This window comes from Sceloporus undulatus, chromosome 6 (assembly GCF_019175285.1).
Source record: "Sceloporus undulatus isolate JIND9_A2432 ecotype Alabama chromosome 6, SceUnd_v1.1, whole genome shotgun sequence".
NCBI classification, from domain to species: Eukaryota; Metazoa; Chordata; class Lepidosauria; order Squamata; family Phrynosomatidae; genus Sceloporus; species Sceloporus undulatus.
This window is the reverse complement of record NC_056527.1, coordinates 149,385,832-149,398,767: the sequence shown is the minus strand read 5'-3', so window position 1 is coordinate 149,398,767 and position 12,936 is coordinate 149,385,832. Positions and strand designations below refer to the sequence as shown.

The 12,936-nt window shown below is 41.6% G+C and overlaps 1 protein-coding gene across 3 annotated transcripts in view; it reads right to left on the bottom strand.

Moving 5' to 3' along the window:
- The window catches only part of APBA2 (amyloid beta precursor protein binding family A member 2), an 84,078-nt gene that overhangs the window by 9,809 nt on the left and 61,333 nt on the right, over positions 1-12,936 (bottom strand). For all 3 annotated transcript variants that reach the window (XR_006104718.1, XM_042475981.1, XM_042475982.1), the window contains 4 exons: positions 11,399-11,584; positions 9,547-9,726; positions 4,585-4,797; positions 2,787-2,906 (listed from right to left, as the gene is read on the bottom strand). Coding sequence is in view for 2 of the 3 variants with exons in the window: in XM_042475981.1 (XP_042331915.1) it covers positions 2,787-2,906; positions 4,585-4,797; positions 9,547-9,726; positions 11,399-11,584 (699 nt within the window). In the remaining variant the exon portion in view is untranslated. The remainder of the gene's footprint in view (positions 1-2,786; positions 2,907-4,584; positions 4,798-9,546; positions 9,727-11,398; positions 11,585-12,936) is intronic.

Here is a 12,936-nt window from a genome sequence, read left to right as displayed (position 1 = left end):
TATGGATAGTTTGTTATAGATCAAGAGCCTTGATCAGCGATGCAAGTGCTTTCAAAACCAATTAATTGAGCCTTCTATCAATTTTTAAAGAAATTACAGGACTGTAATTTCTTTAAAAATTGATAGAAGGCTCAATTAATTGGTTTTGAAAGCACTTGCATCGCTGATCAAGGCTCTTGATCTATAACAAACTATCCATATTACCTTTCAGTCACCCTGGAAAGATCTGTAGCCTTAGAGATGAGATATAAGTCATTGTAGTAAAATAAAATCAAGTCACTGCATCCTTCATTGACCAATTTCTAATCTTCGCAGGCTCAAGGTCTCTTCACATATTTCTTATCCTAGTGAAGAATACATGGTCCAGGTGTTGCTAGACTAAAACTCCCATCATCCCTCATCAGAACAACCAGTGGTAAGGGATAATACAGTGGCCCCTCCACAGTCGCTAGGGTTAGAGGTGAAAGATCCCCATGAATGTGGAAAAAAACACACATTAAAAAAACGCTACTCTTTTTACCTAAGAGAACACCTCTCTAGGAATCTCTAGGTCTTCCAGTGCAACCTCTATTATTCAACATCTGAAAATTGGCCATAGAATCATGTTGGAGAACCTACAAATGCTTAGAGAGGTGTTTTCTCTAGGAACGTCTAGGTTCTCCAGCACAACTTTATGGTCAACTTCTGGCAGAGTTGTTCTGGAAGACCGAGAGATTCCTATTAACATATTAATCAACACTGCAAACAATCAAATCTGCAGAAGTCAATTACATAAATGTGGAGGGCCAACTATACTCTTAACAACCTCTAGATGTCCATCAACATCTGGAAGGCTGCCTGCTGCTTAATCTGGTGTTATGAACAAACAGCAGGCACAAAACATGGCTAGTTTTTGCAACTGTGATTGTATCTAATAGCCACTAGATGGTACCAAAGTATGCATTATGGTAGGAAAGCAATTCAGAAACCATCTGGAGCCACAATACATTAAGTGTGGAGAAAGCGACACATGGGCTAGAATGTGGTTGGTGACATACACATGTGCACATGTGTATGTTACCAACCACATTCTAGACCATGTGTCACTTTTTCCACACTTAATGTATTGTAGCTCCAGACTGTTTCTGAATTGCTTTCTTGGTGCATTGCAGATGGATCTATTCACTAGCTCCTCATTCATTGCCCACCCGCTTCCAAGGCTGTTGTTAACCGCAAGGGTGGTGCCATGACCATTTACAATTTACATTTTACATTTACCATGGCACCACAGTTCAAGAAGGACGTGGACAAGCTGGAGCATGTCCAGAGGAGGGTGACCAAAATGGTGAAGGGTCTGGAAACCATAAAGCCCTATGAGGAGCAACTCAAGGGACTGGGTATGTTTAGCCTGGAGAAGGTTAAGAGGTGACATGATAACCACATTTAAATATTTGAAGATATGGGAAGTTGCCAGAAGTTAGAGTTTGATTGAACATTAGAAGAATGTTTTGACAGTAAAAGTGGTTCAGCAATGGAAACAATCGCCTAGAACAGTGTGGTCTCCTTCTCTGGATGTCTTAAAAAACATAGAAACCTAGAGTTGGAAGATTCAACCCCATCCTGCCACGCAAGAAGGCAAAGTCAATGCACTCACTATGACAGATGGCCATCCAGCCTCTGCTTAAAATTTTCCAAAGCAGGGGATTCCACCACTCTCCAAGGGAGCATCTTTCACTGTCCAATAGCTCTTACTGTCATGATGTTCTTCCTAATGTTGAGCTGGAATCTCTTTTCCTGTAATTTGAATCCATTGCTCCGGGTCCTATTCTCTGGAGCTGCAGAAAACAGCAGCCCTCTACTGAATACGAACATTATGCAACTGTGCAGTTCTAATTCCTGCAGGCGTAAGTCCATTTACGAAGACATAAGCCCCCAAAAGGATTGCCACCATTGCTTTTTCTGCATCACATAAGCTTATGGAGCAAAAACATTCTTAAAAGTGTTCTGCGCAGCAAAAGCGAGTCGATTTCCTCATAAATTACTTTTCCCAAATATAAAAATGAAGTCCTGACGGTCACCCGATATGTCACAGACATCTTTGTGTTCTCATGCACCGGAGAGAAGGAAAAAAACAACAACATTGAAATGTTCCATTTTGTTGCAATGAAATACTGTATATACTCATGTTTAAGTTTAGAAATTTTAGTCAAAAAATGGAGCAGAAAACCCTGAGTCGACTTATCCATGGGTCAATGTAAGTGATGTACTTTAACTCTTATACATATAAAAAGGAACCATTCCCTGGCGAAAGACAAGAGCATAATCTATCCTGGAAGCACCAGCCTTTAAGGTGAGCAAAAACAGTTAATCCTGCTGGAATTTTATAATAATAAAAATAATAATAAATGATTTATTTATAGCCCGCCCAATCACAAGGAATCCAGGCAGGTTACAGCAGTAAAATACATGGAAAAGACAATAACATTCAAAAATTCTTCCGTGCCCAACCTCCAATAAGCTCTTTGACATTGTTTTCCTTTGCTTCATCCTTTGGACCCTTGGTTACATGTCCCTAAGTTTTATCCTTGGCCTATCATGGGTCATATCAAACACCATCATTTTGGCCCCCAAATCTGCCCTCGACTTATACATGAAGTCAAGTTATAGTTGAGTACATGCGGTAAGTAAAGATTTCCACCTCTAAGGAGAGCACTAATGTGCCATTCCTCTCTGTTTCTTTCAAGGGAAATGGCATCTCCAACCAATTTCAATCTTGGCAGGGATGCTTAGAGAAAAAGCAAACTTACGATTCCGTTCTGTACGCTGAAACCCAACTGGTATTTCAGGTCCGGCCGCTTGATGAGGACGGTGGTAACCGGAGGGCAGCTGACAATGTTCAACTTGACTTGCGTCTGGTTCTTCAAGCCCTGAAAAAGGTTCTCTGTTGGTGAGTCCTTTACACAACAGAAGTTACCAAAAGCACAAAGCTGTTTCCAGTGACTGGGGCTGCATCTACATTGCAGAATTGATGTAGTTTGACACCATCTTAACTGCCATGGCTCCATGCTATGGAATTCTGAGATCCATAGTTTTGTGAGATATTTATGAGAAAGCCCTGGTGCCACAACAAATGGCAGATCCCAGGATGCCATAGGATGGAGCCATGGCAGTCAAAAGAGTGTCAAACTGCAATGTGGATTTATTTTTGCCACGTTTTCTCAGCCCTGGGCCAAGATGAGTCCTTTTTCTAAAACAAGAAGGAAAGGGGAAATGAGCTCCATTCATTCCAATATTTCATGGATGAAAAACGGGACACAATGGATAGTTTACGTGGATGTATGAATTATCGGGTTTTTAAAAATATATATATATAAATTTTATTATTAAAAAAACTATTTACATACAAAAGAAAAAATAAAACAAACAAAAAAAGCCCAAACATATAAACAAGCGAAGAACAAACTACATACAGATATATTCCTAATCCAATTCTTCTAAAAACAGGAATGTAAATTTGTTATTTTTTGTACATGATTATGATTACCAATAAAATTAATCGTAAAAATCATCGATTCTCTCTCTTCTCTTTTTTCATAATGATAAGGATTTCTTTAACTTTATTCTGCATGCTATTATATTTTGATTATAAATAAATATGATATAAATTGTTTCCCATTGTATTTCTATTATATACAATATTCTAGTAATTATTTCTCTTTATTTTTCTATTCCTATCTACATTCAGGATGTATGAATTATCATTGACCTTTGTGTGTATGTTTTTCACATTTGTTTTGATGTTTTGTTATCTAATACAAAATTTTAAAAAGAAAGAAAACTGGGAAAGTGTGGCCAAGAGTCATGAGCCTATGGTCAAGTTAGCAAAAGTTACTGATGAGGAAGACCACAGAACCTAGAAGAAGCCACAGAAGTTTGCTTTTGCCTACTGGGAAGGGCAAGATTTTGCACCTTTCTCTCCCTCTCCAAGTTAACTGAATGCAAACTACTTTGGGGCTTTGGACTCAGTTGGCAACCAGTGAAATAATCTCAATTTGCAACCAGTGGAACAACGGAGGATTTATTGAGGCTGTCCATGAAAACTGGGACAGTTGGAAGATATGCATTTACACAATCCAAGCAATAAGAAGGCAGAGGCTTTCATGGCCGGCATCCATAATTTTTTTGTGGGTTTTTCAAACTATGTGGCCATGTTCTAGAAGAGTTTATTCTTGACGTTTCGCCAGCATCTGTGGCTGGCATCTTCAGAGAATGCTGACATGGAAGAGAGTTGGCTGTATATAGTGTGACCCTGGGTTAGGAGGAGTGATTTCCATGTTAATCTTGGTATTGTTCTCTTGTTGAATAGCAAGTAACATGTAAACCACTTCCTCTCAACCAACAATATATATATATATACACACACACACACACACACACACACACACACACACACACACACACTCTCTCTCTCTTCCATGCCAGCATTCTCTGAAGATGCCAGCCACAGATGCTGGCAAAACGTCAGGAATAATCTCTTCTAGAACATGGCCACATAGCCCAAAAACCCACAAAAAATCAAGCAATAAGATTGGCATGAGAAGGTACCTTGATGATTCCTTGACACGTCGCCAGCGGAAGCCCAACCAAGCTGGTCCCATTGATGGACATGATCTGGTCCCCGATGCTCAGCTTCCCGGAGCGAGCAGCAGGGCCTCCGTTCATCATGTTTGCCAGGATCACCGTGGGCAAAATGGATCCCCAGCCAGATTCCACGATCACCACTCCCAGGATCTCCCCCTTGTGTTTGGCTATTTGCAGCTGAAAGGTAAAACAAACAGGAGGATGAAGGAGTATCGATGAAACCCAGATTCCTGAGCCTTGCCTGCAATGCAAGGTGGTTTCCAAACCCGAGAGGCAATCTCTGGAAGCCTGTATGGAGAAAAGAAAATGGCATGTTCACAACCTCATCCATGCAAATGGTTGCAGCTTCAATCCTCAACAGCATCCCCAGTTGAAAGTTTCAGCTAGCAGTGGTTCCCAAACTTCGATCCTCCAGGTGTTTCAGACTTCTGTTCCCAGAAGTCCTGACCCAAACTGGCTGGGGCTTCTGGGAGTTGAAGTCCAAACCTTTACCCTTCCCCAGCCTTTCACAGTTGCCCAGCCTTTTTCCTCATCTCTCCAAAAGACCCACTCCCCAAAACTACAACTCTTTCCATTCGTGATCCTACAGTTGCTTTCTTCCAAACTCTTGAAAGACCAGGGCTGCTTCTACACTGCAAAATTAATGTTGATGCTGCTTTAACTCCCATGGTTCAGTGCTATGAAATTCTGGGCTTTGTGGTTTGGTGAGATTTTTAGCCTTCTCTATCAGAGAGCTCTGGGGCCACAACTACTAATCCCAGAATTTCATAAGATTCAACCGTGGCAGTTAAAGCAGTGTCAAACTGGATTATCTTTGAAGTGCAGTTGCAGCCAAGATGAAGCCAGGCAGACTATGCAAAAAAAAGGAGGAAGAATTAATCTGCTGCTTACTTTGTCTCTATTGTATACTATTTAGTATTAATTTAGAGATACTGTATTTTAATCATGTAATGTTGTTGTTTTAGATTGAACGCAGGTTTTTCTTCTTTTTTACCCTTATTTTATTTGACCCTTACTATGTAAAGCGCTGTGCAAACTCTACAGCACTCTATAAATAAATGTTCATAATAATAATAATAATTTGGCAACTAGATCTTAGTTTCTCTAGAAATTCGGTAGTGCAACCATGCTCTGGCCAGAGTCAAAGGCAAGCCTTCCTCCCAGAAAATGATGCTCTGGTCAAGACTATCCTTCCTCCTCCTCAACTTCTCCCTCCCTTGATTTGTTAATATTTCCAATTTTCACTGCATCAGTTTTAAAATAGGCTTTGTTGGTTATATATACTTTCACCATTGAGAAACTGGAGCCATGTGTCCAAAGGAGGGCAACTAAAATGGTGAAGGGTCTGGAAACCATGAAGCCCTATGAGGAACGCCTTAGGGAGCTGGGGATGTTTAGGCTGGAGAAGAGAAGGTTAAGAGGTGATATGATAGCCCTGTTTAAATACTTGAAGGGATGCCATATTGAGGAGGGAGCAAGCTTGTTTTCTGCTGCTCCAGAGAACAGGAGACAATGGAGCAATGGATGCAAACAGCAAGAAAAGAGATTCCGCCTCAACATTAGGAGGAACTTCCTGAGAGTAAGGGCTGTTCGACAGTGGAACATACTCCTTTGGAGTGTAGTGGAGTCTCCTTCCTTGGAGGTCTTTAAGCAGAGGCTGGATGGCCATCTGTCAGAGATGCTTTGACTGAGAGTTCCTGCATGGCAGAATGGGGTTGGACTGGATGGCCCTTGGGGTCTCTTCCAACTCTGTGATTCTATGATTCACCAGAAGGCCCAGCAACTCAGAAAAAAACCAACATTTGCCAGCATCCGTAGCTGTATTCATGCCGCATTGATGTATGTGTGTGTTTTTCCTCCTCTCCGCCTCGTGCCTGAGTAGATTACAATTTATTTACACTTTGCCTCGGTGTTGATTTAAAATCCAATTTCCACTTGGCTTGTTGATTTTCGCCTTCCCTTCCCGTCTCCTTGGCTGCTTTTCACCTCTAAATGTTCAGCTCAGACTCAGCCCAAACTGCCAGCGAGATAAAAATCACTCATCTCCTGGCTAGGTTGATGACACTGACTTCTCATTTAGCATCTTCCCTTTCCAGGATGACTTTCCCAAATATTAAATAACCGGTGAACCCTCTTGCAGAAGGCAGAGTGATCCATTTATTTTATATCCCACTTTCCCCCCACCATGGGACCCAAGTGCGTTACCATAAAGATAACGAAGTACAGTTAAAAACTAATAATAAAAAAATATTTTAACACACAAACCTTCCATAAATTCTATCAAAACACTAACTTAAGACAGTCCGAAAACACTCATAAAACACAGTAAAGAAGATGAAAGTGCAAATCTTCAAAAACTGCAGTTTTTAAAGACTATTCAGAATACAGAACATACTCCAAAAAAATTCTCATATAGGTGTGTTGTGCAGGAAACAACCTTTGCTGCACAAAACAACCACATGCAAATTTTGCAAACAGTATGTTCCCAGTTAGAGTTGTTTCTGTGCAGGAAGCAGCCTTTTATTTTCTGCACAGAGAAGGCTGTTTTCTGTGCAAAACAGCCGCGTGCAAATTTTGCACAGAATACATCTCAAAAATCTGGTTTTTCATAGACCAAGTCAACAAAAGCTTATGCTGCACACTCCTTCATTCAGTCAGTTCCAAAGGTGCTACAAGATCTCTTTGCATACTGATATCCCAGACATACACAGATACACCCATGAATTCTTCTCATCAGGAATCCTCAATGCTCAAGAAATGTGGTTTTTGGGATCACATTTTTAACCCTTCTTTGAACATTAAAATTTAGCGGCATGGGTCTGGATCAGGGGTTGAGCTATGGAAATGCAAAATAAGGGCATTTCTCCTCCCAATAAGAATTCTGCCCCCACAAAATTTGCCATCATTTCCCAAACTTCTACCAATGCAGCAACTTAAAACAACAATTGAGCATTGAGAAATAAAAGAGTTTAGACAAGCAAACAGAACAAGGGACTGGAACGCAACAGAGAGAAGAAAGGTGTGAATGATTTTCAATGTCTCACTCTCTACAATACCAGAAATTGGTTAAGATGAAGTGCAAGAGGAGGAGAGCCATGAATGTTACCTTGAGCTCACTGGAGAAAAAGCAGGATATAAATGTAATTGATCAATAAGTACCAATAATTACGGCCCTTATTTCAAGGAATGCAAGAGAGAACTTAATGCAGGCTATCTAAGGGCTCTTTCAGACTGTACAGATATGGCACTATGAGATTGAAAGGTACAATAACAAGGAAAGGTACAATAATAATTTCTTCAGAACTATACCTCCAATATTAGGACGCTATACCAAAGGGAAGGCCTTTTTTTAAAACAGCAGGCCTCGCTGTGCCTACTTTCTTTTTAATGCAAGAGATGGAGTATGGGAGATGCATTTTCTATGCAGTTTCACAGCAGGGAAGAGACTTCGCTCCGTTCAGTGCTGATTAACCCACAGCATGTGCACTGTCTCCACTTTAAATCAATCGTATTTATGGAGTGAGAGAGAGAAAAAAGGAGGGAGGACTTGGAGCAAATTCGAAGGTCGAGCAATAAAGACATCACCGGGTTTAAAACTATGGAGGAAATTAGCTTGCTTGCATTGGAGAAAAGGAGACTGCTGGTGGATAAGGAAGGGAGGGTTGTCCCTATGCCTGTGTTGTGTGCCTTCAAGTCGTTTCGGATTTATGGTGACCCTAAGGCGAAGCTATCATGGGGTTTTCTTGGCAAGATTAGTTCAGAGGCAGTTTACCATCGCCTCCCCCTGAGGCTGAGAGAGTGTGACTTGCCCAAGGTCACCCATTGCGTTTAATGGATGAGTTGAGAATTGAACCCTGGTTTCCGACTTATGATGACCCCAAGGCAAACCTATCATGGGGTCTTCTTGACTCTGAGGAAGTTTGTCATTGCCTTCCCCTGAGGTTGAGAGACTGTGACTTCCCAGGCTCACCGAGTTAGGGGAACTAAGGCCTAATACAGATGGGCAGAAAGGAGCACTGAAATGCTTCCCCTTTCTGCTCCACTTGGAGGCTGCAGCAACCAAACGCTGCAGCCTCCGGGAGCCCTAAAAAGAATCCACTCCTGTTGGGTTCTTCTTAGGGCGCGCATGCGGCACCATTAGTGCCCTTGCATGCACTGATGATGTCCATGCGGCACGGAGCCATTTGGACGCTGTGCCACGCGTACGTCATCATGGCAGCCCTATATAGATGGGGGTGCACCATTATGGCACAGTAGAGCTTAGGAGTGTGCGGTCACTCCGCTCTCGCGAGCCCTAATTTCAGCCCCAGGACGGCACCTTTTGCCTGTTTGTATCGGGCCTATATCTTCATTTTAAGGTGATTTTGGATAATTTGGACTGGTTTGGTACAAAAAAAATGCCCAAGATTTTTTTTAAAAAGTAATTTACGTTTTTTAAAATTTAGGGTCTGGGACATCTGGGCACTTCAAGGGTGACATGTGGCCCAAGGGCCATATTTTCAACATCGCTCAGATATACCATGATCTCTGCAGTATAAGGCACCCCTTGTCTCCAAACCTTTTGGACTACAACTTCCATCATTCCTTCCCCTTGTCCTGCTTAGCCAGGTTGCTGAGAGTTGTCAGCCAGTAACATTTAGAAGGCACAAGGTTGGGGACAGACAGAGATGCAGTCCTTTACAACGAAGAAAGCAAAATTCAGTAATTGCTGTAGATAACAGAAGTAATAACAAAACACCCTGAACAGCACAGTGGGTTTAATTTAATGCTTCTGGTGTATATACTTTAAAAACATGCTTGCAAAGGAACTCTTAAAACTCCGCATGAGTTCTCAGCGTGTGTATTACTAACAAGCAGAGGGAGAGGAGCATTGAAGGGGACTTTTACAAAAAACAGTAATTCAGAATAAGAAAAAAATAAATCCACCTCTTTGCAGTTCTCCGAGTTGGAGAAATGGATGAGATCGTCGTTGTACATCTCTTGGGTATTGATAATGTCACTGTACTCCTTCTGGCTCAGATCTTCTGGGTTGATGCCGTTGGCGCGGAGGAACTCCTGGTATGCCACGCTGAAGGCCTGACCGATTGATTGAGCGATCAGTTGAGCCTGCGAACGAAAAAAGCCGTGTGATGGAGAGGAAAGCGAGACAGGAGGAGGCACTCGGCACAACCTGACCTTCCTGTGACTATCGTCACCATTTCCCCCCTTTCTCCTGTAGGATTTTAAACACCTTTGCCTGATGAAGAAGCCAGTGCAGCTTTGAAAGCTTGCATCATGTATTTGGGGCATTTTTGGTTAGGCTGCTGTTTTGTGGACTTGGGATGTTATTGCATTTTAATTCGTATCCTTGTCACCCTTCCCTAAACTCGCTACAAGTTGTATGTTGTTGCATGCCTTCAAGTCATTGGTAGAGAGATCTTGTAGCACCTTTGAGACTAGCTGAAAGAAAGAAGTTGGCAGAATGAGCTTTACTAGACTTAAGTTTACTTCCTAAGGAGTTTATCGCATGCAAAAATAAAGTGACTAACCCCTTTACAGTCGCTTACAGGATGCAATTGGGAATTATTGCATGAAAAATGCCACCGATGCCACTGGGCAACTGCATCCCGGCTCCCAGCCATGCTCAGCAGGCCAATTTCCAAAATTGGGAAGCGCCCATTTTTGAAAAGCGGTGGGCTAAGAACAGCTAGGAGCTGGGATGCAGTAGCCTGGCAGCATTGTTTGTGCAATAATTCCTGATTGCATCTTATAATCAACATATCCTGGTAGAGGTAAATTGCTTTATTTTTGCATGCTATAAACTCCTAAGTTGCATATTCCTCAAAGGCATCTAAGGAAGTAGACTTAAGTCTAGGAAAGCTCGTGCTCTTTCAGTTAGTTTCGAAGGTGCTACAAGATCTCCCTACATACCAATCCTACAGACTACCATGGCTATATCGTCGAGTTCAAGTCATTTCCAACTTATGGTGACCCTAAGTTGAACCTATCACAGGGTTTTCTTGGCAAGTTTTTTCGGAGGAGGGTTGCCCTTGCTTGAGGCTGAGAGAGTGTGGTTTGCCCAAAGTCAGCCACTGAGTTTCCATGGCTGAGCATGGATTCAAGCCTTGTTCTCCCAGTGTCCAAGGCTCAAACCACTATACGGTGCTGCTTTGCAAAATATTCAGTTGGTGTTTTGAACAGAATCGCTTGTTTTTAAAAACTCTCGACCTATTCACTGGTCTAGCTGTATTTCATTTTAAGGTATGCTGTAAGCAGCAATGGAAGAAAGGCACTATATTAATTAATTAATCAAGAAGATGTGATCCTACTATATATGAACGCTTGTTTTAGAGCAACACAGCCACCTCCACTTTTGGATTCTCCATTGGTTATACAGATCGTCCTAGTAAGGCCCTGCATTTCCAAAATATACCATTGCGACTATGAAAATGACACCAACGTATGGCACCCAGAGGATACTAGACATATCCCAACTCTGGTGTAAGGCCATGCTCTGTGTTCTGACCATCCCTTAAAGCACAAATGTCATTTTAGGTCGCCACTGATTTAAGGGACCTTTAAAGAGCAAGCTGAATTATTAAAGATTCAAACACTAGAAGAGAAGGGTAATAATGCATGAACGTTAGCTTGGGCAGGGGATTCCAAGAGGAATAAGCAAAGAGTTATTCATAGGAATGGAAGAGAGCCCCAGACCCCTCTAAAAGGGATTAATGAAGCAAAAAGCTCCAGTCAGGCACAATCTCTAAATTATGCATCCCTCCGAAGGCTGTTTACTTACATCCTCCGATTCAAAGACATGGCAGATCATCTTGTACTGCTTCTTTCCTTCTTGCGCCCCAGGAGTTGTTTCAATACAGTCCTGGGATGCTGACCGGGGCATTCGGCGCCTTGCCATCAAGACGACAATATTCCCAATATCAGCAATGTAGGAGATGGTACGCAGGGCATGGTCCATCATGGTTTCCTAGAGAAAGAGAGAAGCCAAAGGACTGAACGATTTGCCTCTCGTCACTGGAGAAGTGTCTTCTTGTTCTTCTCCTTCTTCTCCTCTCAACTTGTTTTCATTAAAGAAATACACAACAACAGGTAAAAATCATCTTAAAGCATATATCAAAACAATAAACTTTGGGTGCAGATGTACAAGCCTACATGAAAAATTGTTTAATACCTTGCCTAAAAATGCTTTTATGGGGATATTCAGTTCTATGAAGGCAATGTTGTTGAAGAGAAGGTCTTTGGATTCTTTGGAAACCAGGGAAGGGAAGTAGTCAAGTTAATATATCTTTCCCGCAGTAAACCTAATGAGATGGGGGTCTCAATTGATGTATTAACTCTTTATGAAGTTAATAAAGACATTCCAGTTCTCTTGAAATATGGTCTCTTGTCCTCTATCTGATAGGCATGTTTCTTATATTGTTATGCCAGCAAAAGGGATCACGCGAGCATCAGCAACTTTTCCTCAACAGCCACATCTTTTGATATTAAAACCGATGAGTGAAAGCAGGCGTCCAGCTATTCAAAAGGGGAATGGCCACTTTTGGTAGAGATTGAGTCTCCCTTATCTGAAATGCTTGGGACCAGTAGCGTTTTGGATTTTTTCTTTCAGATTTGGGAACATCTTGGAGATGAGACCCAAGTCGAAACATGAAATTCATTTAGGCTTCCTATACACCTTGTACACATAGCCCAAAGGTAATTTTATACACAATATTTGAAATAATGCTGTGCATGAAACAAAGGTTTTGTACGCTGAACCATAAGAAAGCAAAGACGTCACTGTCTCAGGCACCCATGGCGACAATTTTGGATTTCAGAGCATTTCAGAGATCCAGATAAAGGAGACTGAGTCTGCAGTTTCCAGAAGATGTAATTCAACCTTTTCTTTTCAGGAAAAAAGAAGGCAGTCCAAGATGTCTTCATGGACTGAGGACCATCAAAAAAACATTGAGGTCTTAAGGCCCACCTTTTCTTTATTTCGTTCTGAGGAGGCCTCAAATAGATCAGAGATGGAACACAAATTGAAGCATGTCATTTTATTGTTATAAGAGAATTTTAATTGTTCCTAAACTATGGAACGACCTGCCGGAGAAGATCCGTCACATTTCCACTCTGGTGGCTTTTAAGAAAGCACTCAAGACGGATCTCTTCTGGCAGGCCTTTCCAACTTAGTTACCCTCCCCAGATATAGAGATATTTGTCCCCTCATCTGTCTATTTCCCCCCGCCAATATTTCTGCCTATTTTTTGGTTGTTCAATGTTTTTAATGTTTTTAATGTTTTAATATTATTACTGTTTAATTCTGTTTTAGTACTGGGA